General features: G+C 44.2%; 1 protein-coding gene across 3 annotated transcripts in view; it reads right to left on the bottom strand.

The window, feature by feature from the left end:
- Positions 1–25,290, bottom strand: part of HTR4 (5-hydroxytryptamine receptor 4) — a 973,132-nt gene that overhangs the window by 396,451 nt on the left and 551,391 nt on the right. For all 3 annotated transcript variants that reach the window (XM_073651352.1, XM_073651353.1, XM_073651351.1), the window contains one exon: positions 13,774–13,899. In XM_073651352.1, coding sequence (XP_073507453.1) covers positions 13,774–13,899 — 126 coding nt within the window. The remainder of the gene's footprint in view (positions 1–13,773; positions 13,900–25,290) is intronic.

Raw genomic sequence — 25,290 nt, 5'->3', positions numbered from 1 at the left:
GCCTGTCTGGACTAAGGGGGAGATACACCAAAACTGGTGCAAAGGAAAACTGGAGCGATTTCCCATAATAGCCAATCTGATTCCTTCTCTTATTTCTCAGTGTGAAATGTCAAAGCTTAAATCTGATTGTTGCCTTAGGCAACTACTCCATTGTAATCTTGCATCATTTTTGATGAATCTAAAAATACAGCAAAAATCAAGTGTAAAAGACATGTGGATTCTGCTGTGGATTCCTTTAAAGAAAAGCAGCAGATATGCTGTGGAAAAATCTGCACCGAATACACAAAGTTTGAACGTAGCCTTAGAGCTGAATAAGTTTAGCCATAGATATATAGTTTAGTAGGAAAATAATCAGTGGAAATTGAAGGTGTTTTGGGATTCAGTTATATTTTTGCAATCATTCTATGTGACGGTCAGGATTCCCCTCTCTTTCCAGCTCAAGCTAGAGGTCACATGATTGCAAGTATCCAATCATGTTCCAAGAAGCTTCTCATCTGCTTCTCTCAAAGCTGCATTGAGAAAAGTGGATGAGAATCTAGTTGGCATGTTGGCATACTTGCAGTGATGTGATTGCTCACTTCAGTTGGAAATAGAGGAAAGTAGAAGAGAATCCTGTGGGGAAAATACAGTGTTTGGGCGCATGGCAGAGTTCAGAAGGGAAGGAGCACTGTGTGACTTTTTGAACGTAAAATTGGCTGGAATTGAAAGCGGACGCTATGTCACATTCGGAGAGTCCCTGATGTGCCTAAATAGTGGAAACCCATCAGAAGTGACCCCAGTTTGGAAACTACACCCCTCAAGGATTTTATCTAGGGGTATAGTGAACATTTTGAACCCAGAGGTACGACACAGAATTTGATAACATTAGGTCATCATATTGAATAAGTTGTCATTAGTCTTGAGCGCAAGTGCTCGCTACTTGAGTTTGTATCTGGTACTCAGGTATGCACCATGTATAGTGGGTGCTCGAGTGACATGCTAGAGTCCCCGCTCGCATGTTTCATGGATATTAAACACCCAAAAAAACACATGAGGGGATCGCTCATGCATGGCAGGCAATCCCCGCGAGTTTTTTTGGCCACGAAGCATATGGGGCGGAGACTCAAGCATGTCACTTGAGCACCCGTGATACTCAGTGCATGCCCGAGCACCCGATGCAAACTCAAGTAGCGAGCACTTGCGCTCAACACTAGTCACCATATCGTCATCTTCTTTTTTTTTTTTTTACTTTTGAAAATAATCCCTAGCCCCAACCCTAGCCCCAACCCTAGCCCAACCCCAACCCTAACCCTAACCTTAGAGTTTTTTACGCCATTCCTCGTGCGGTATAAGTGATTCGACGACTTTATTCTTCGGGTCGGTGCGATTACAGCGATACCAGAATCATATTGGGTTTTTAAGATTGACAGCTGTCACACAGTAAAAGATGCATTTTTTTGCAAAATCTAGTTTTTGCATCGCCATATTTTGAGAGCTAGAATTTTTCCATATTTTGGCCGACAGTCATGTGACTGCTTGTTTTTTGCGGGACAAGTTAACATTTTTATTGGTACCATTTTCTGGCACTTGACATTTTTTGATCGCTTTCTATTCCGATTTTTGGGAGGCAGAATAAACAAAAAACAGCAATTCCTGAATTGTTTTTATGGTTTTTTTTTTATGCTGTTCCGCGTGTGGTAAAATTGATAAGGAAGCGTTATTCTTCGGGTCAGTACGTTTACAGCGGTAAACATTTATATTGTTTTTCTATGTTTTGGCGCTTTTACACAATACAAGTTATTTTATAGAAAAAAAAATTTTTTTGCATCGCTTTATTCTGAGAACTATAACTTTTTTATTTTTCAGTTGATGAAGCTGTATCATGGCTTGTTTTTTGCAGGACAAGATGACGTTTTCAGCGGTACCATTTTAATTTATATTCGTCTTTTTGATCGCGTGTTATTCCATTTTTTGTTTGGCGGTATGATGATAAAGCATTTTTTTTGCTTCATTTTTTTTTTCTTTTTTTTACCTTCTTCACTAAAGGGGTTAACTATTGGGACCGTTTTATAGGTCAGGTCCTTCCGGACGCGGCGATAACAAATATGTGTACTTTTATTTTTTTATTTTTTTTTTTTCATAATATTTATTGATGGGTACATTATATTTTTATTTTTGGTGGATTATTATTTTTTTTTTTTTTTCACTTTCTGACACTTTTTTTACTTTTATTCTTTGTCCCACTATGGGACTTTTACTTTTTTTATTCTGATCGCCTGTATAGCACAGGAATGCAGCACCATCCCTGTGCTATACAGGCTGTCAGTGCTGCAGATGCAGAAGATATTTTGGTCATGCTCTGCGCATGACCAAAATATCTTCCTGAAGTCTGGTGACCCGGATCTTGTCATGACGACATCGGGTTGTCATGGCAACATCTGGGAAGCCGCGGCAGACAGCGCTGGAGGCCGGGAGAGGAGGTGAGTATTGCGATCACCTCCCCTTGCCACCGCAATGCTGCGATCTACTTCGATTGCAGCATTGAGGGGGTTAATATGCCTGGAGCCGTGCGGGACTGCTCCCTGCACATAGCACCTGGTCTCAGCTGTGACTATCAGCTGACACCCATCGGCGATTCCACCGATTGTGTGGGGCGCGATTGCCATATGACCTAATAATACACCATTGGTCCAATCGGCCCAGGTCACAATGACGTACTATTAGGTCATACGTCAGAAAGGGGTTAAACATACCTATAAAAGTCAGTTCTCCAATATCCTAACAATTTTTATATCAAAGCATAAAAGGTAGCCAAACATCTCAACCACCTTGGCTGACATACCCCATATCTTGAAGATTGGCATTGATTTTTATTTTTCCGTTCCAGGTATCTCACATCCTGCAATAGTTGGGAGTTTTAGGGCTTGAGTGTATAACTTGGACGAGGGCTATACTAAATTTTATCGAATACCTCTCAGCCCAATGTTATACTATGGGGCAGTGCAGATCTGCTACTTTTTTCTCATGCCAAATCGGCAACAGGAAAACATTGTAGAATGCTGCTAATGGTCGCAAATTGGACCATGCGCACCCATAAAAGTCTATGGGTGCGCGTAAAAAATCGAACTGCACTCGGGTGTCATCCAAGTGTAGTCCGATTACTGCAGACTCAGACAATGGAGAAGATCGAGAAATTAAGTTCTCCATCTTCTCTGTTGTGCTGTGATAATATCATTTGAGAGAATCGGATCACAGTAAACTAACACTCTGCTGAGACTCTGACAGCGTTTGAGCCGAGTGTAATTTGCATAATTGGCCCCAATTCTCTCACATCAGAGAATCATCTCTCGTGTGGCCCTGGCCTTACTCTGTGTCATGGATGCAAAATGCATTTTTGTTAGTATTTTAATGTCAATGTAGAGGTAAGTGCTCTGTACATATCTATTTATTTGAGAGCAAAAAAAGGAAGTGCCAGCGGAATGGAAGTAGAATGAAATCTAAGTTTAGTTGAAAAAGTTAAAAAAGGACGATGGCACTATATATCCAGCAAGCACAAAATCCAACGCGTTTCAGCTTACAAAGACTTACTCATGGTTACCCAATATCTATATATTTGTTTTTACTCGTTTTAATTTTAAGGGAGTTAAGTGCATTATGACATACCCATCTCTATTTCCTTCAATTAGGAATGACATAATCTGTGTCTCTGCTGTATTTCTGGTTGTGCAGATTAAAAATTACTGTGAGCTAGTAAGAACTGTCAATTACTTAAGAATTGGATACTTTCCTTTGCAGCATTTTAATTCAGATTTATATAGAAACATTATACTTTTGTTCTTGTACTGACAGGAAACTTATCATCCATATTGGTAGGATTAGAATGCCACAATGACACAGCCTGACCTGAGTGATAAGAAAATCTTCCAAGAAATATGAGACACAAATAACTGTCTTCCTGACACAGGTAGTTCCTACATATATTACCACTTATTTATTGCACATCGGATCTATAAAATCACTACTCCTAACATTCTTCATGACTACACATACATGATCTCAGTTAAATCATATGAAAGCCTAACAATAGCTAGTACAAATTGTATGGGGGGTAGAGGTGACAATGTAATAGTAATATATGTGAAGGACCCCCGTGTAAATCATAAATGTACTATAAGATGTTGGAAATAGAAGGGTTCAGCGCAGATATAGCAGAGAACATATAAATAAATTGCACCAAAGAACCATAGAATAAAAATGACAATTTTATTAATTATTTAAAAACATCAAAAAGACCAGAGTAAAACAGAGTGTGTGGCCAATAGCTGGCACCACAGAAAGACAAGGCTCTAATGTTGTAAATATGTAGGAACAGGAAGGAAATGTTAGACAATATAAGTATAAGAAACAAACATGGGCATATTGTTACATGGGTAAAGTAAAATACTACACATAAGGTATACAGAGGGTATATAACCTAGTAACAGCCCCTAGTCAATATTGAAATAGCTCATCTATACAGTTGAAACCAGAAGTTTACATACACTATATAAAAAGACACATATGCATGCTTTTCTCAACATCTGACATGAAATCAGATTAAACCTTTCCCGTTTTAGGTCAATTAGGATTACCATAATTTTTATATTTGTCAAATGCTAGAATAATGACAAAAGACAAAAGTTTACATACATTAATATTACTATGCTTTTAAACAATTCTAGACTGCCCATGTGATGTCATGTGAAATCTTCTTTGTGTAGCATCATAGGAAAGTCCAAATAAATCAGCCAAGATATCAGGAAGAGAATTGTGTATTTGGCTCATCCTTGGGTACAATTTCAAGATACCTGAAGGCGCCTCATTCATCTGTACAAACAATTATATGCAAGTACAAACAAGATGGGAATGTCCGGCCATCATATCGCTCAGGAAGGAGACCAAGAACACCATCCCAACTGTGAAACACAAGGTGGAAGCATCATGTTGTGGGGTTGTTTTGCTGCAGGAGGGACTGGTTCACTTCACAAAATAGATGGCATCATGAGAAAAGATTATGTGGCAATACTGAAGCAACATCTCAAGATATCAACCATGAAGTTTAAAGCTTGGGCGGAAATGGGTCTCCCAATAAGGACAATGACCCGAAGCATACTGCCAAAATGGTAACAAAGTGGCTTAAGGATGACAAAGTCAATGTTTTGGAGTGGCCATCACAAAGCCCTAATCTCAGTCCTACTGAAAATTTATGGGCTAAGCTGAAAAGGCAGGTGTTAGCAAGGCGACCTACAAACCTGGATCAGTTACACCAATTTTGTCAGGAGGAATGGGCCCAAATTCAGACCAACTATTGTGAGAAGCTTGTGGAAGGATATCCCAAACGTTTGACCCAAGTCATTCAGTTTAAGAGCAATGGTACTAAATACTAATGAAACTTTTGTAAACTTTTGACTTTGCAGTAAGTAATAAAAATGCCATAAAACATTCTCTCTCTTATTATTCTGGCATTTGGCAAATATTAAAAATTATGGTAATCCTAACTGACCTAAAACGGGAAAGGTTCATTCTAATTTCATGTCAGATATTGAGAAAAACATGCATATGTGTCTTTTTATATAGTGAATAGTGTTGAGCATTCCGATACTGAAATATCGTGTATCGACCGATATTAGTTGTATCGGAGTAATGATACTGAGTTCCGATACTTTTAGAATATCGAATACCGGAATCGGAAGTTCCCATAATGCAATGAGCCAGTTTGATTTTATTCAGCCAGTGTGGGCACATCCTGTTAGGCATGTTAACTAATGGCATGGCTGTGATTGGCTGCTGAAATGATGTCATGATGCACTATAAAAGCCGCCACCGCCATTTTGGGTTCACTCTGCTGTGAATTCAGTTAGGGACAGGACGCTGCTGTTCTGAGGGACAGTTTGAGATAGCAATCTTCTTTATTGTGCTTTACCCAGGCTACTTTATAAACCGCTGTGCCTTGCAGCGCTAGTGCACAGTTCTCTGCACTGTTCACGGCTGTCTGCGAGGTCTCTGTGTGTGAGTGCAGCTCATGCTGTAGTGTGTTCTGCAGCCACATCCGGTTGTAGTCCGCTCAGCATGCGTCACTGCCTCATACGTTGTCCTTTTTAGCATTAGTGCTGCTCATTTTTCCTGATTTCTCCTATTAGTGTGGTTCCAACCATATCCAGCTAGATTGCTTCCAAACACACTATATAGGAGTAGATAGAGAAGCTTTCTTTTGCCTTGCAGTGCTAGTGCACAGTTCTCTGCACTGTTCACGGCTGTCTGCGAGGTCTGTGTGTGAGTGCAGCTCATGCTGTAGTGTGTTCTGCAGCCACGTCCGCTTGTAGTCCTCTCAGCGTGCGTCACTGCCTCATACATTGTCCTTTTTTGCATTAGTGCTGCTCATTTTTCCTGATTTCTCCTATTAGTGTGGTTCCATCCATATCCAGCTAGATTGCTTCCAAACACACTATATAAGAGTAGATAGAGGAGCCTTTCAGCAGCATTGTGCCCAAATTAGTATTAGCCTATTTTTTGTAGCCTCATCTATTGTATTGTAGTTTACCTTCCTGCATTGTAATAGCTACAAAAAGTTTGTGATACTATCAGTTTTACATTTTTGGGCACATCCAGTGTCTTTTTGTGAAAAAAAGGTAAATAAAGTTCACCAAACACTCCACTTCACAGTTGTGTAAGCCACATTAGCTCATATTAAAGTCTAGTCCACACTTTATAAAATTAGTGTTTCTTATACCTGTTAGCAGCTGTTCAGGAATAAGCACACTAAGCCCTTAGTACTTTTCTGCCTATCTTTATCAGTTTACCAAGATGAAGGAGGCAGGGAGTAAGGCATGTGGGCGTAGGCGTCAAGTTTCTGCAGGGAGAGGACGTCTGGATTCTGTGCCTGCTGCGGGCACCAGTGACTCAGCATCCCCCAGTTTTACCAGGGAACAGTCCTTTATGCGTAGCTTTGTAGGAGCTCGCCGTACCCCACTGCTGCGGGAGGACCAAATTGAAGCCGTTGTCAGATGGATGGCAGCTAACGTATCGACTTCAATTAGTTCCAGATCCTCTCAGGTCCTGAGCACTGAAGAGCACCCATCTGTCTCTTCACCTGCCAAATTGCCCAGGCAGTCAGAGAGCCCTGGACAGGAGTCATCTCTACTTCTGTTCTCTGAATCTCTTGGATTGGAAAGAGGGGGCCAGCCAAGCAGAATTCTAGAATTTGAAGAGGTAGTATGCAGTGATGCGCAACCGCTTTGTCTCTCTGAATCTGAAGAGGCGGGTAGGCCAGTGCCTTTGGTCAGCAGCACACCTCAGTACGCATCTGATGATGAGACTCAGGTGCCACTTTCTGGCGTGTACTGTGCTCTCGAGACTACCCAGGAGAAGCAGTTGTTTGAAGAGGGTAGTGTAGATGATGAGATCCTTGACCCATCATGGCGTGAGGTACAGGAAGGTGGTGGGAGCAGCTCTGAGGAAGAGATTTCCCGAACGGCCCAAAAAGGAGGGAGAGGGAGGGGGCAGACTTGGTTGCCTGTAGCCTCCACTTCGGCACCCATTAAGAGCATGCATCTTCCAAAACCCAAAACGGGCGCTCCCAAGACTTGCAGTGCCTGGTCCTTTTTTGACACAGTTGCAGATGGCATTTTCTTTGTCAAATGCAAGCTGTGTAATCAGAAAGTGAAAAGAGAGAAAAGTGTCAGCAACCTCAATACCACAAATATGTGGAAACATGTGCGGACCAAGCACGTGGTGGAGTTACAAAGACACTCTGAAGACCTAGGCCAACCTACAGCGCCACCTACCACCTCTTCAGCTCGTGTTGTAGCCTCTTCAGCTCGTGTTGTAGCCTCTTCCTCCAGCTCACACACAGCTGGTTCGTCTTCCTCACAGGATCGCCATGGAAGAACCTCTGGCACTGTTGTACAGAGACACAGTGTCATTCCACCCACAGCACCACGTTCTCTGTCATCCTCACACTCCCAGGCCAGTCTACAGCCATCATTAGCACAGGCATGGGAGAAAAGGCGCCCATACTCGGCAAACCACCCCCAAGCACAGGCTCTGAATGCTGGCATTGCAAAACTACTGTCCCTTGAAATGCTATCATTCAGGCTGGTGGAGACTGACTCCTTCCGTAACTTGATGGCATTGGCAGTCCCACAATACAACGTGCCCAGCCGCTTTTATTTCAGCAGGCAAGCCGTCCCTGCCCTGAAACAGCATGTGGAGGGAAAAATTAAACATGCGCTACAAAACGCCGTCAGTAGCAAGGTCCACCTGACCACCGATGCGTGGACCAGTAAGCATGGACAGGGACGATACCTTTCCCTCACTGCCCATTGGGTAAATGTTGTGGAGCCGGGTACAGATCTTGAGAGTGGCGCTGTACGTGTTCTGCCAATTCCAAGGATTGCAGGAATCCTGTCTGTACACATTGACTCCTCCTCATACTCCAGTTCCTCTGAATCAGCGCTGCATGAGCCGTCACAGTCTACCTCCACATCGACCCGTGAACGGTTACCTGTTACGACCGATATGAGCACAGCCGTGGCCAAACGTCAACAGGCCGTATTGAAAATAATTTCTTTGGGGAATCGAAGCCACACAGCGCAGGAGCTCTGGAATGCCATCAAGCAGCAGAGCGACGTGTGGTTTGTGCCAGCGAATCTCCAGCCAGGCATGGTAGTGTGTGACAATGGCCGAAATCTGGTGGCAGCTCTGAGCCTAGGCAACCTCACTCACATCCCATATCTGGCACATGTGCTCAACTTGGTCGTGCAGAGTTTTTTGAGGGACTATCCGGATCTTGATGCACTGCTGTACAAGGTCCGCATAGAGTGCACTCACTTGCGGCTTTCCAGCATCGCAAGATCGCGCATTGCAGCTCTGCAGTGCCGATTACACCTTCCAGAACATCGCATCATATGTGACCTACCCACCAGGTGGAATTCAACGTTACATATGTTGGAGAGGTTGTGTGAGCAGCAGGCAGCAGTAATGAAGTACCAGCTGCAGCAGGCGCAAACAAGTCACACTGCGCGCCATTCACACTTCACCACCACTGAATGGGCCTCTATGAAGGACATCTGCCACGTTTTGCGTGCCTTCGATTATTCCACGCGGATGGCGAGTGCAGATGATGCACTAGTCAGCATGACTATCCCCCTTATCTGCCTGCTTGAAAAAACACTGCAAGCACTAAGGGAGGAGGTTTAGGAAGAGGTGGAGGATGAGGAGTCACAAATGCCATCTGCTTCTGTACAGTCTGCGCAACGTGGTTCCTCACAAAGGCCTAGGCAGGGGACACTTTGAGGAGGATGAGGAGGAGTCAATGGAGGAGGAAGACATCTGTCCAGAGGAGGGAGGTACACAATGCTCTAGTAGTCAGTATCTAGAGCGAGGGTGGGGTGATGCAGAGCAGGCAGAGATCACGCCTCAAGCAGGGGACAGTGTTTCTTGGCCGTCTGCAGCACATGGTTGATTTCATGCTGCAGTGCCTGAGAAACGACCGCCGCATCGCCCACATTCTCAACACGGCTGATTATTGGGTGTCCACCCTCCTAGATCCTCGCTACCGGGACAACTTACAAAGCCTCATAACACCGTTGAACCGGGAGCGTAAAATGCGGGAGTACCAAGACACACTGGTGCATTCCATCATGTTCTCCATTCCACCCGAGAGCAGTGCTGCTAGTGCTTTACAAAGCATCTCAGTGCGTCGAGGCAGTGGAGGAAGCTCTGCACAAAGAAGGAGCAGAAGCAGCGCCTCAGCACAAGGTAAGATCAGTATGGCCCAAATGTGGCAAAGTTTTGTGTCCCCGCCACAAATGTCTACACCATCACAGACGGCTCCAGTCAGCAGGAGGCAACGTTTCCATCAGATGGTGACAGACTACATATCTTGCCCTCTTAGTGTACTCCCAGACGGCTCTTCCCCCTTCAAGTTTTGGGTCTGTAAGCTAGATACATGGCCAGAGCTTAGCCAGTATGCATTGGAGGTGCTGGCTTGCCCTGCTGCTAGTGTATTATCGGAACGCATCTTTAGTGCCGCAGGTGGTGTACTACCAGACCGTCGCATCAGACTATCCTCCGATAACATTGACCGGCTTACTTTTCTGAAAATGAACAAGGCCTGGATCTCGCATGAATTTGCCAGTCCTCTTCCAGATTAAATAATTGGTTGTCAACAGTATCCAGGTCTCCTGTTGTGTTCATGTTTCTACCACCTGAACTGTAATCCCTGGGCTCCAACACCGCCATTTGCTGCTCACAAGTGCCGTCTGCACAGTCAACACTTGCTCCAGTGTTATTGGGGTTCAGTAACATCAGCTGTTCCCCTGCTGTGTGTCCGGCAATTTCTCCTGCTCTGTCCACATTCACACTACTACTGATTTTAAACTTGCTCCAATTAGGCCTCTGGCTCCACTCTGTTTTTAGTATTTACCCTGGGTACTCCCTCCTGCCCAGCCTGGTTCCAGCACGCCAGCTGTTTCCGGGTAGTATCAACGTTACTTTGCCTCCAATACATTGTCCTGTCGTGTTGCGGTTGGGTTAGCAGACTCAATAGTGCCTGCAGTTTAGGTGACTCCTATGTGGGCTGCGGGATCTGGCAATGAAGGCTGGTTCCATAGTGCCAATAGGACAAGCACCCCCTGTAGGACTGTGGGTTTCGGTAACTCAGGCCGGCTCGTGGCCTTGCAACTTTTTTTTTCATGTGTACCTTCTGCTGCCTATCCGAGTTCCAGTACCATTAGTTGGTTCTTTGGAAGTCCATCTTGAATATGTCCCCCTGGGTTCCAGTAACACCAGCTGGTTCTCGGCAGTGCCTTTGGCTTAGGTGCCTCCTTCTCGGTATCAGAGTTCTCCCAACGTTTGCTGGTCCTTGGTAGTGCTTTCTGGCACAGGTACCCCCTGCTTAGTAACCGGGTTCCAGTACCATCAGCTGGTCCTCGGTAGTTCCATTGGCTCTAGTACCTTCTGCTACCCATCCGGGTTCCAGTACCGTCAGCTGGTTCTTGGCAGTTCCTCAGCTTTCTTGTACCTTCTGCTACATTTCCAAGTTCAAGCTTTTTGAAATGGTTTTTGGTAATCACTCTGGATCTCCCTGATGACGACACTGAAGATGACAACCATGAAGACGACCCTGAAGACCACCCCGAAGAAGACGAGGACCCCGAAGACGACCCTGAAGACAACCCCAAAGAAGACGAGGACCCTGAAGACGACGACCCTGAAGACCACCCCGAAGAAGACGAGGACTCCGAAGACGACGAGGACCCTGAAGAAGACGACCCCGAAGACCACCCCAAAGAAGACGACGACCCTGAAGACCACCCCAAAGAAGATGACGACCCTGAAGATGACCACCCCAAAGAAGACCAAGAAGATGACCCTGAAGAAGATGACCAAGAGGACAAAGAACAAGAAGACAGCCACCAAGATACAGAAGAACAAGAGACAGAAGACCAAGAAGCAGAAGAACAAGAAGCTGCAGAACAAAAAGCAGAAGAACATTAAGCATAAGACTAAAAATGAGAGCAAAAGATATTATCTAAATTATAAGCAGAAGAAGACTAAGCAGTGTTTGGGGGTGAGTCCGTTCCTCCTTGTGGTGCCCCTGGAAAATACCTGCTGCTGCAGGCCAAACTGAACGTGGACAAATCCTGTTGTAAATCTTTTGTGACAGGCAGAACAGAAGGTGTAATCTTCAAACTTTTATAGATAACTACAGGAATGCCTGTCACAACTAAGAATATGATGAAGAAGAAGAATATGAAGAAGTAGAATATGAAGAAGAAGAATAGTTGAATAAGAAGAATATGAAGAATGTAAAAAAAAAAAGAATAGGAAGAAGGTGAAGAAGAAGAAGATGAAGAAGGTGAAGAAGAAGTTGATGAAAAAGATGCTGCTGCTGAGGATGATGAAGGAGAAAGTGTGGGAGAAGTAAAAAAAAAGGTGAAGAGCATGGAAGTAGTGAAACATAAATATCTGACAAAATATAAAAAAACTTAACATAGTCAATATTTCCGTAACTCAGAACATCTTAAAAAAAAAAAATTAATTCCTGCTATTCCATTTGATTGGGCTAAACCTCTATGCCTTTAATGTCTCCTCCACCTCCCCCAATACATTCTACATTATTCTTAGTCGTTTTCTTTCATGTAGAATTAACCTACAAGGAAAGAAAGGGTTTATTTTCATTCCGATATTTGTGTCCCATTGACTTGCATTGGTTTCCGGTATCGGAATCGGCGATATCCGATATTTTTTGGGTATCGGTCCGATCCAATCTGATCCGATATTTCCCGATATCGGAAGGTATGGCTCAACAGTAATAGTGAATGTAAACTTCTGGTTTCAATTGTACATATACATTGTAAAAACTACTACAAATCCTAAAGTGTACCTAAATATGCAAGAATCAGGGTTACCTTAGTCAGAGACTGCGGTGGCACTACCCCTCAATGATCTCAGTGTAGACTAAACTTGAGACAGTAATGGGTAAAAATTGCACATGAACTTCTTTACGTTTCAGTACTATAAACTGCGTAGAATCCACTCATAAACATTTAATTTTGTGTTGATAGACGGATCCCAATTTCATTATGTAGCATCCGATAATCCTGACAGATGTCAAGCAAAGAAATCAGAAAGCTGCCAAAGGCTAATTTCTATGATCTGTGTATCTAAAATTAAAGAAAGGGTCAGGTCTTTATATAATGAGCCTTTAAGAATATGACAGCGAATTTCTTAGCTTTAATTAGTGGTTGAATTTCTCCAGAGGAGAAGGTGCTTTCTGGTTCAGGAATAGATAGATCGGTGGTTTCTCAAATGACATGCTGTAAAGATTATCTGAGTCAAGACTGTCTCATAGTCTGACTCACAGTGATAGGAAATCATTCACATTATCAAATGTTCTGCTACAGTCATTGTCCTATATCTAGAAAACCAGGGATAAAAACTGTCTTCTCTTAAGAAGATATATTGCCTTGTTTCCTTCAGTTTCGATTTAATGAATTTTATATGGCTGTCTAAAATGCAATCCCTTTACTCTTATCAAGTACTTGCTGCTCTGTGGTACTAAGACTGCAGTAATGTGCCGACAGGATTCCTATTAGTGGTATGTCATATGATAGTAAAAACCCATTCAGATTTTTTTTTCAGGTTTTTGAAAAAAACGGACCAATTTTCATCAGCACTTGGTCAGTTTGTAAGTTTTTACCATCAGTGTTTCATCAGTGATTTTCAAAAATAAAATTTGCAAAGCTTCTCCTATCCATTAGTGTTAAAAACGGACAGTACACAGATTGGACATGGATGGCATTTATGTTCTGACCATAATTTTCATGGACCCATAGGCTTATCAAAAATGGAGATGTATCTATTATTTTTTTTGTGTCCACCCAGTCCATGGGAGAACTCAGACTTGAGAACAGTCCCTTAGACTAACAGAGTCCAGGTCCAAGAAGTTCCAACATATTTCTAGAATTACCATAGCAAAGCCTTTAGGGCAGGGATCATCAACCTTCATCACTTCAGTTGTTGTGAAATTATAACTCCCAGTATGCAGAGACAACCATAAGCTGATGGGTAGTTGTCAAGGCATGCTCAGAGATTCATTTTATAGTTTCATAAAAGCTGTATTGCCTACAGGTTGCTGACTTCGGATTCAGGGGAAGCCATATTCAGTACCCAGTATAATAATAGATAAACTCCATTAACAAGTGCATATCCTTCAAACGCATTAGTGATAAGTTCCCAGTTGTGTCTCACCTCAGCTGTCTATCCCTGCATACTGCCACCATCACAAGTAGGTTACCCAGAATGGTCATCAGGATGACTGTTGTGATGAAGGTAATGAGAACGATCTTCTCCCCCACACTGAATCCCTCTTGTGTTCTATTAGGAGCAAAAACATAATATGGTAAAATTAAGGGTGGCACAATTTATTGAAAAGATTTATGAAATATTGTATATCTCTACAAGCAAATAAAACCTTCAAATACATGTCACATGCCCAATATTAATATGGCCTCCATTTTGCTGGATTGGCGCTGAAAAAAATCGCATTTTGACTAATTCAGATTTTTGTAAGCTTCAAGTAGAATTCAATTCCACTTCAATTTATTAACTCATATCAACTGACAAGCCTTTCCTTCTTCACTTTGAAAACAGATTGCCTTTTCATGCTCCCTAAAAATAGGGATAATTTTTGGAAGAGTTGAGGCAAGGCCTTTGTCATTACTTAATCATTCTGTGAATAGTAAACCTGTTGTGAATCATTTTTTTCACTCATAGCTGAGAATATATTACTTCTTCATATTCAAAACACTGCACCTGTTTTGTCTTTATAAGTAATTTGATAAGTTTTGGATGGATTGTGAAAAAGCTATCACTTCTTCATTTAGCAAAAAACAAGGCTCTTGATACTCCTCAAATAGAAATAATTTTTGCACTTCTCATGTGAAAAGCGATAACTTCTTCCGTTAGCACCACCTGTGTTTAAATACTAGCAAGGCATGCAACTGCTTCAAACAATACCTAATTTTTAGATGGTTCATACAATTTAAGTAGCTTACAAAGTCCCAAACTGCAGTACATGTTTAAATAGTTTGCTGTTTCCCTTAGCCATATAGGTTGAGGTGACCTGAACATTAATAAAGAAAGTTGTGTTTGCATTAAAGACTTCAAAATGGTTTGAATAGATGCCTAATAGACATCAGAGTGTTATACATGTATTTTCTAGGCAATTAGAGGCTTTTCAGTATTGCTATTTGCTGGAAGTATATTCACTGTGAAAAATATTTTTTGGGGAAAATTTGAATTTCAAACTTTCATCCACTTTTAATCCACTCAACTCTAGTTGCATATAGTTTTTGAAGGTACTCAAGAGGGCGGTTGTTCCAATCATCTTTAAGAACAACCCACAGATTTTCTGTGGAAGTAGGCTTGTGCAAATCCTTCTGTTCTGTCTCTTCATGTAATCTCAGACAAACTCTATCGATGTTGAGATCAGGGTTCTGTAAGGGCCATTAAAATAACTTCTAGGACTCCTTCTTCTTACTTAAAGGGGTTTTCCCATGAACAAAAGTTCATTTTCATCAATAGATCTTGGAATAATTATAGCTTCCACAATTGGATGTGATTAAATAAAATGCTCCTGTACTGAGGTAATCTAAATGTTCCACTCTGTAATGGTGTGTCTACCCGTGCAGGAACATGGTCTGATCATACCACAGCTCCTGGACGCAAAAGAGTATACAGACATTACAGCAGGGGATTAAAGCTGATTCTTTTTGTGAGGTAAAACATTTCTCTGCCTGTTTTTAAACAATGTTTTACTTCAAAGAAAGAATCAGCTGGGATCCCCTGCTGTAATGTCTATATACTCTCTTCCTTCCTCTCCTGCCCAGGAGATGTGGTATGATTAGACCATGTTCTTGTACGGTCAGACACAGCCATTACACAGTACACAGCAGGAGAACAGTTATAAGATTATCTCAGCACAGGAACATTTTATTTAAACACATCCAAATGTGGAAATTATTATCATTCCAAGATCTATTGATTAAAATAAACTTTTGTTCATGGGAAAACCCCTTTAAGCTGAAGATAGTGCTTAATGATATTGGCTGTATACTTGAGGTCCTTGTCTTGCTGCTGAATAAATTTGGAACCAATCAGATGTCTGTCTGATTGAATTGAATGATAAGTACAGTAGCTATCTGTATTTATCAATATTGAGAAATGCACAATGTTGAAGACTGTAGATGTAGTGGTTAGCCAATGAAACTTAGTGCAGCAGATTAAATACACCATGTTTACGTCCCTTTAAAATTGGAATATGTCTACTAGTTCCATCAGCTCAAATCTGGCAGCAATCAGTGGGACCAAAGCCACACCCATCTACTGTTGGGAGAATTTTGACAAAAAGTGGTTTTCATGAAAGAAAAACACAATTCGACATGGAAACAAGGCCAAATCGACTCAACTATGCAGAAAAACATAGGAATTGTGGTGCAGAAAACTGCCAGCAGGTTCTCTGGTTTATTGAGTTAAAATGTGCAATATTTAACTGCTACAGAAGGCATTTTGTAGTCGTACAGCTTGAGAGTGTTCAATAATGAGGTTCTGCAGGCAACAGTGTAGCATGGTGGAGGTTTATTGCAACCTTGGTACTGCAGTTAGGAATTTGGTCAATACTAATTGTGGTCTCGATGCGGAGAATACAGACAGATACTTATCTATCATGCAATAGCATCATGAAGGTGTCTAATTGGCTCCAAATTTATTTTGCAGCAGGACAAGGACCTCATGCTTACAGCCAATGCCATTAAGAACTGCTTAAAGAATTGATGCTTTGATGCTGTTTTAAAGAAAAAGTATGCTGTGAACATACCTAAAGCGGACTTGTCCTTTAGTTTTTATGTTGCAACAATATACAGTCACAACTAATAATCACAAAATCATGCTACATATAATGTGAAATTTAAAGATTAACTGTACCTTCAAATAACTTTTTAGAATCAGCTGCCATATCTGCATATATTAAGAATAGCACCATATCTGGCCATAATTTGACTAGTCTGCTGCATCGTCAATAGTTTTCCTCTCTGGTGGCTCTATCTTTTAGGATATGTGTGCACACAGATTTGTAGGAAATTTTTGGATCAGGCCCGTTCCAAAAAATGCCTGAAATATTGCTTAAACAAATGCTTTAAAGTCTATTCCTATTCATTTCTATTGTATCACAAATTGTTGTTCAAATGACCAGTGTGTTGAGCATTATTTTTCACCTTCAGCAGCAATGTGGAGGATAGTAATCAGCAGTACTGAGCTGTCTGGATGTAGATCAGGGCCATTAGGTGAGGTAAGATTTAGAACCTCAGCACAATCTTTCTGTGTCTTCCTTTGCCTGTTCTCTCACTTTGCTCCTCACTCCCCCCCTTCTGTATAGAGTATAAAAGTGTGTAACATGACAGAATACTAAGCTAGCAGTTCATCTTTTCTGAGCAAGATGGAGTCTGAGAGGCCAGTGGAAGAGGAAGAAGTGACAAGTGGAAGCAGTTTTCTCTTATAATATACTCTATATTAGAATTTCTTATATTTTCTTTTACAATTGAATTTGTTGAAAGCACAGTTTCCATGTAAAAAGGATGTCCATTTCAAATACCGTCCCGAATTCCAGCATTGCCTCTCGCTGCTCCTCTGGACTTTGTTGTGTGGCTGCAGCAGTCATGTCACATCGACAGTGCTGCAGCCAATCACTGAGATGAGCAGCTCTGTTGACGTAGCTGATATGAGTCACTAAGCTCAGTGATTGGCTACAGCACTTATCGTTTCTTCTGCAGCTAATCAACAGAGAACAGAGCAGTGGCAAAAAGCAGTATTTGATCCCAGGAGGGTATGTAAGAGCTCAGTTCTGGGGGTTTTTTGCATCTGTAAAACTACAGGGAAGTTGTCATAAAACAAGACAAAACCTTTAAATTTTAATTTCTTAGGTAAAATAAAAAGATGCAATCAGTGTCCAAAATACAACATGTAGTTTGTGATATCAAATGGCCATGGTGCCTTACTGAGCTAGAAATTAGAATAATATAGCGTTGCCCAGTAATATATGCATGTGTCCCTGACCTCCCCTAATATATGGTCAGGTGATTGCCTTGCAAAGAAACAAGAAGGAACAGAACTAATATCTTAACGGTACTTATCTACTTCGCACCAGAGCCTGTTTTTGCCTACGTGACGGGGCCAATTTTTTCAATTCTGACCACTGTCACTTTATGAAGTAATTACTCTGGAACGCTTCAATGTATTCCCCTGATTCTGAGAATGTTTTTTCATGACATATTGTACTTCATGATAGTGGTAAAATTTCTTCAATATAACTTGCGTTTATTTGTGAAAAAATCGGAAATTTGACGAAAATTTTGAAAATTTTGCAAGTTTCAAACTTTGAATTTTCATGTCCTTAAATCAGAGAGATATGTCACACAAAATAGTTAATAAATAACATTTCCCACATGTCTACTTTACATCAGCACAATTTTGGAACCAAAATTTTTTTTTGCTAGGGAGCTATAAGGGTTAAAAGTTGAACAGCGATTTCTCATTTTTCCAACAAAATTTACAAAAACATTTTTTTAGGGACCACATCATATTTGAAGTCACTTTGAGGGGTCTTTATGAAGAAAATACCCAAAAGTGACACCATTCTAAAAACTGCACCCCTCAAGGTGCTCAAAACCACATTCAAGAACTTTATTAACCCTTAAGGTGCCTCACAGGAATTTTTGGAATGTGGAAGAAAAAAATTAACATTTAACTTTTTTCACAAAAATGTTACTTTAGACCCAATTTTTTTTATTTTCACAGGGGTAACAGGAAAAAATGGACCCCAAATTTTTTTGTGCAATTTCTCTTGAGCGTGCTGATACCCCATATGTGAGGGAAAACCACTGTTTGGGCGCACTGCAGGGTTCGGAAGGGAAGGAGCGCCATTAGACTTTTTGAATGTAAAATTTGTCTGAATAATTAGCAGACGCCATGTTGCGTTTGGAGAGCTCCTGATGTGCCTAAACAGTGGAAACCCCCCACAAGTGACACCATTTTGGAAACTAGACGCCTTGAGGAACTTATCTAGATGTGTGGTGAGCACCTTGAACCCCAAGGTGCTTCACAGAAGATTATAATATTGAGCTGTAAAAATAAAATTTTCACATTTTTCCCACAAAACTGTTTTTCATCCCTTAATTTTGCATTATCATAAGGGTAATAGGATAAATTGCACCATAAAATTTGTTGTGCAATTTCTCCTGAACACGCCGATACCCCATATGTGGAGGCAAATTACTGTTTGGGCGCATGGCAGGGTTTGAAAGGGAAGGAGCGCCATTTGACTTTTTGAATGTAAAATTTGTTTGAATAATTAGCAGACGCCATGTCGCATTTGGGGAGCCCCTGATGTGCCTAAACAGTGGAAACCCCCCACAAGTGACACCATTTTGGAAACTTGACCCCTTAGGGACCTTATCTAGATGTGTGGTGAGCACCTTGCACCCCCAGCTGCTTCACAGAAGTTTATAATATTGAGCCTTAAAAATAAAATTTTCACATTTTTCCCTCAAAAAATGTTTTTCATTCCCTAATTTTGCATTATCATAAGGGTAATAGGATAAATTGCACCATGAAATTTGTTGTACAATTTCTCCTGAGTACGCCGATACCCCATATGTGGGGGAAAACCACTGCTTTGGTGTACGGCAGGGTTCGGAAGAGAAAGGAGCGCTATGTTGGCTGGGATAGGCAGCAGACACCATGTCACATTTGAAGAGTCGCTGACATGCCGAAACAGCAGAAACTCTCACAAGTGACCCCATTTTGTAAACTACACCTCTCAAGGAATTCATCTAGGGAAGTAGTGAGTATTTTTAAATTTATACCATTGGGCAGTGAAAAAAGCATAATTATATTTTTACCACAAAAAAATGTTTTACCCTCAGATTTTACATTTTCACACAGGGCAATGGGTAAAAATGGTGCCGAAATGTGTCACACAATTTCTTCTAAAAGTGGCAATACCCCATATGTGGCTGTATCGTACCGCTCAGCCATACAGCGAGATCTGGGGGGGACGGAGTGCTATTTGACAATTGGAGAACAAATTATTGTAGAATAGGCATTTGGATTTGGGAGCACAAAATTTTCTGAATTTCTTTTGGGGGGCAAGGGCCATTTCGCTTTTCCAGAGCCTTTCTGCTACCAGTAACTTGGAAGTCCCTTATATTTTTAACAGATGACGGACCTGAGTGGGGACTAGGTTTTTTTGAGGACTGAGTTGAAGCTTTTATTGGGAACATTTTACGTAACATTTTTCCGGCGCTCTAGGCTGAGCACTTACATTGGGGTTTCCATCTAAATTTCCAAGTGATGTAATTCAGATGAAACCCCTGTCGGATCTGTGGCACCCCAGGGGTCTGGTTTCCACAGTAATAGCAATATTACGTCTGTGAGCAGGTGGGAGGTCTCCTGGGCAGGAATCCTAAGCATGCCACACCTCCTGCCCAGTCCTGGGAGGGGAAGAACTTCCCCTACATAAACTGGGGCTGAGGCAGGGTTAAGAGAGAGGAGTTCCAGACAGAGACGGAGTCTGGTCTGGACACGCAGAAACAGGGACAGATAGACATCAGGAGCTCTGTAGGAGCCAAGGAGAAGCGCCAGGGGCTGGAGCTGTGCGGAGCTCGCTCTGGGAGAAGGTACTAAAACCGGACACAGGAGTCCGAGGCTGTGGGGACTAACATATACCCAGCAGCAGAATCCATCCAGCAGGGGATTCCAGGTCCTCTGGCCATAAAAGCCCGGAGGCTCAGTCACAACGAAGGGACCAGCACCGCCATTCCGGAGCGGAGGCTAACAGGAGGCCCCAGGTCACCAGCCATACGGGTGAGCACCACACGGTATACCCAGGGACGTGGGCTACTTGTAACCGCCGAAAGCAGGGTAGCCAGGAAGGGTACAGACTAACGGGAAGGCCTACAACTCCACCTGGCCAGGGGAACTCCGGCTTACTCGCAGACTAACCAGGCCCCAACTACTAGCCAGTACTCCCGGTGGAATTTGCCTTGTACCATCAGTAAAGACCCTGAACTGTACCCTCGCGTCTCCGTGCTTCCTTGTCGCACCATTAGTGCTGGGACATCCACACCATCACTCCCAACATCAACCTCATCCTCTGCCCTGAGGCCATACCCCTCCCATTGGGGGTTATACCATCCACGCTGCACATCCGTACCACCGGCCTCAGCGGACTGCCCTGCAGCGGCGGCTTCATAGCCGCATTCAACGGGTGGCGTAGTCGGACACTAATACCATCATACCAATAACTGCCACTTAGTTTGACCACCCTGGGCACGGACCGGGTCACCGCCACACGAAGACTACTACCCCCATCTGATCCGGCTCCGGGTATTCCCCGCGCGCACGCGCGCCGCACTACAGCACTGGCCCAGGGGGCGCGTCAGATCCATTTACTGTAATGAGGCAGCAGAGTTACTCTGGACTCCGTCTGGCCTCTGTTTAGCGGTGTCCTTGTAGCACCCTGAGGATTCGGCTGCTACAGGGGTATTGCACCTCAACCCAGAGGTGTGATATTCCACTCCCGGGTAAGGATGGAGTGTGGAACTGAGCTCGGTAGGCTGCATGCACTACACACATCCCATTTCCGAGGAACAGGCCGACGGTACTCCCACTTAGAAATGTGCAGGTACGACCGAGTCTGTTCCTGGCTGGAGTGGGAGGGGGGGTGGAACATCCCAAGTAGTGTAGGGGCAGATAGGGGGAGCAGCCTGGGTAAAGATAGGAGCTCATTGGGTGCTGGTCACCTGAGCTCACACATAGAGGGTGTATATAAGGTGGGCACCATCAAAGAACAGGGTCAGTCAGTCAGTCAGCCTTTGCAGAGGAGTCACAGGAAGAGGAGCAGAGCAGCCCTAGAGAGAGAGAGAGAGAGAGGAGAAAGAAGGAAAGACCCAGAGGGGGAAGCAGAAGAGAGGACTCTAAGACCCCAAATCCAATCCACGGGTGAAGAGTCGGCATCAGGGTACCGGAACCCAAGCTGGTGGGGGCAAAAACACACCCCAGCCAGAGACCGGAGGCCGTGGGCAGCGTCTGCCACGGCCACCCACCACATCCACCACGAAGGTGACGCGCCCCTGGGCCTGTGTCGCGCTGCGGTGCGCACGCGGGAGCTTTCCCGGAGCCGGATCCGTGGAGGGTTGTAGTCTCGTGGCGGTGACCCGGTCCGTGCCCAGGGAGTCAAACTGGACGGCAGTCTACTAGTAGTAAATAGTTGATGACTACGCCACCCGTTGAGTGCAGCCAGGGAGCTGCTGCTGCGGGGCAGACCGCTGAGGCCGATGGTAGGATTATGCAGCGTGATAGTATAACCCCCAACGGGAGGGGTATGGTCTCAGGGCAGCCGACGTGGATGATGGGGGTAGCAGGAACCACTCAGAGACGGTACGGTGTAGTTCAGGGTCTTTACTGGTGACAATGATAGACCCTCCCGGAGTACTTGCTAGCGAACGGGGCCTGGTCAGTCCTTGAGCAGATGGGATCTCCCCTGGCCAGGCGTAGTTGTAGGCCTCCCAAACTGACTGTACTCTTCTGGCTACCTTGCTAGAAGCTGATGTAAGTAGCCCACGTCCCTGAGTGTACCGTGTGGTGCTCACCCGTATGGCCGGTGACTCGGGGCCTTCTAATGGCTTCCGCTCCACGATGGCGGTGCTGGTCCCACGCGTGTGACCGTGCCTTCGGGCTTCTGGGCCAGAGGACCTGAAATCCCCTGCCTGACGGATTCTGCTGCTGGGTAGGAGTTAGTCCCCACAGCCTCGGACTCCGGGTCCGGAAAGAAGTCTTCTTAGTCAGGGCGAGCTCTGCGGCTGCCAGCCCCTGACTCCTTGTAACTCTGCTGTTTCCTATGCTGCTTCTTGTCTCTACTCCACTTGTCTGACTCACCCTGCCTCAGCCCCGGGTTTATACAGGGGAAGTTCTTCCCCTCCCAAGACTGGGCAGGAGGTGTGGCATGCACAGGATCCCTGACCAAAGGACCTCCCACCTGCTCTCAGACATAACATTACATTACTGTGGAAAACCAGACCCCTGGGGTGCCACAAAGGCAGACCACGTGGAGGGTCAGGGAACCCAAGGCCAAGGGTCACCCAACAGAAGGCCCGAGGGAGCTGGACCTGGGTGGATCACTAGTGGGGACGGCCAGAGAAAGGACAGAAGGAGAGCTCAGGGTCACGCTCCGGACTCGCTTGGTGGTTGGCTGGATCCAGAACCTGGTGGACGCAGCACGGCTCGGGAGGTCACTTGAAGCTGGAGTGACCGGAACATCAGCAGTGAGTAAATACCCTAAACTGCATAACCCGACTCTGTCTTCCTTTAACACCTATGCTGCACCACCACAACCCCCATCCTCTGCACCTGACCCCCTGAGGCTATACCCCACCCGTTGGGGGTTATACCACCAAAAGCTGCACCTACACCATCAGCCTCAGCGGACCCTGCTGCAGCGGCGGCCATAGTGACCGCAACACAACGGGTGGCGTAGTCGACAATAAAGAACTTATAACATCTGTAGGACTGCCACATACAACTGAGTTTGACACCCTGGGCACGGACCGGGTCACAGCCACTCGGAAGACTACAACTCCCATCTGATCCGGCTCCGGATATTCCCCCTAACGAATATGGCCCAGGGGGCGCGTCATCCTTTTTTTCAGAAGTGCACAAAACTGTGGCCATCCGCACTTTTATGCACGCCTAAAACAAATGACACCGTGGGATCACAGGCCAGACGGCATCCACAGTGGCCTATATCTGCCTCATTACAGGGAATCTTCCGTCATGGTTTCCGGCTGAATCACATATTTCAGAGATTTACACGGAAACTCTGGTGTAAGCGCTTAGCGCAGAGCGCAGGATAAATGTGAGCAGAGCCTTACTGCGATCTTTGGGAGACATAATAAACAAATCAGTAGCAGGTGAAGAATTGGTTTTATTTATTTTTTACGCCGTTCCTAGTGTGATATAACTGATTAGATTATTTTATTCTTCGGGTCGGTGCGATTACAGAGATACCAGATTTATATCGGGTTTTTATGACTGACAGCTGTCACACACTAAAAGACGCTTTTTTTTGCAAAATCTAGTTTTTGCATCACCATATTTTGAGAGCTATAATTTTTCCATATTTCGGCCGACAGAGTCATGTGATGGCTTTTTTTTTGCGGGACGAGTTGACATTTTTATTGCTACCATTTTTGGGTACGTGACATTTTTTGATCGCTTTCTATTCCGATTTTTGGGAGGTAAAATTAACAAAAACAAACAATTCAGGAATTGTTTTTTGAGTTTTTTTTTTATGCCGTTTTGCGTGTGGTAAAAGTGATCAGGCAGCGTTATTCTTCAGGTCAGTATGTTTATAGCGATACTACACTTACTGTATTTTTTTTTAGGTTTTGGCGCTTTTACACAATAAAACAATTTTATAGAAAAAAATATTTACTTTGCATTGCTTTATTCTGAGCGCTATAACTTTTTATTTTCAGCAGCAGAAGGGAAGGAAGGGAGACACAGATTCTCTACTTTGTGGGTAGGCGGAGCCCCATAGGATAGTCACCTCAGATTGGAAAAAGACGACCGGCCCCTCCAGTATATAGGCTCCTCCTACTCCCATGTTCATCAATCTTTTTATCTGAGGTCTCAGAGGATAGTCGCTGCTTCGGCAGCTCCTCAGAAGAGTTGTTATTTTATATTCAGCGAGTCCTGGACCCCCCGTGGTCTAGAGGTCTCTGGGGGTCTCGGCGCTGCAGAGACCCCTGACCCTCCCCTGGCAGCTCTGTGTACCCCTTGAGGAGGTTCCCACTTATGCCTGCCGGCCCTGGGGGATACAGGGCGCTCCCTGGCGGAGGCGCACACCACACATATGAGAGGGTCCCTGCGTGCTCCGCCATAGGGGGGAGCTAAGGGCCATGGCGCCACACATCCCTGAGGATCCCTGTGGCGTTCAGCCGGGTAAGTGCTCTTTGGTCTAAAGAGTATCTTTGACGGCTACGGCAAGTGTACTGCCTGTGTGTTTCTTGTCTATTTCAGACACTGCCTTGACTGGGGAACAGAGACGGAGGCCAGTAATTTTTATTTTTATTTTTTATTTGCGCATGCTTTTTCGTTTTTGCTTCCTGCCTTCATTGAGGCAGGAAGCTCCCTGTATTGGCGCGCGTTTTCTTGCTTTTATTGACTTGCTTCCTGCCTTCATAGAGGTAGGAAGTTTTCTGCCCTCATTTTTTGTTTGAATAAGGCGGGGGGCGTGGCCTAGCGGGGGCGTGGCTTAGCGTCTCCTGGCTTCCTGCCGTCATTACTTAGGCAGGAAGCGCTTGGTTGAGCATGCGCTGGCGGTCCCTGCTTCTCCCTCCGGCGTCCAGCGGCGCCTCCTGCTCTCTGCTCCCCGTCCGTCCACACACTTAGGAGGAGCGGTCGCCGCAGTACCGGTGAGTCCCCTCTGCCTCTGGCAGGGGTTCTTTGTCAGTGCTGTCTCTCCAGGCTACCTATTAGGAGTCCTCAGGAGCACTGCCGCTTTCTCTCCTAAAGCTATTTACTTCACTGACCTTTTAGGCTGTGTAGTATTATAGTTGCTGTGATGTTAACCCCTTCTGAAAAAGTGGAACTTTAGGGGAAACACATGGTGTTTAAGGGAGTTTCCCCCTATTGATTTTTTGCTCGGCATTT

The sequence above is a fragment of the Phyllobates terribilis genome, unplaced genomic scaffold (assembly GCF_046119375.1).
Source record: "Phyllobates terribilis strain yellow unplaced genomic scaffold, ASM4611937v1 Scaffold_11__3_contigs__length_659146591, whole genome shotgun sequence".
Taxonomy (NCBI): Eukaryota; Metazoa; Chordata; class Amphibia; order Anura; family Dendrobatidae; genus Phyllobates; species Phyllobates terribilis.
The sequence above is the reverse complement of the archived record's forward strand: the minus strand, read 5'-3'. Positions and strand labels throughout refer to the sequence as shown.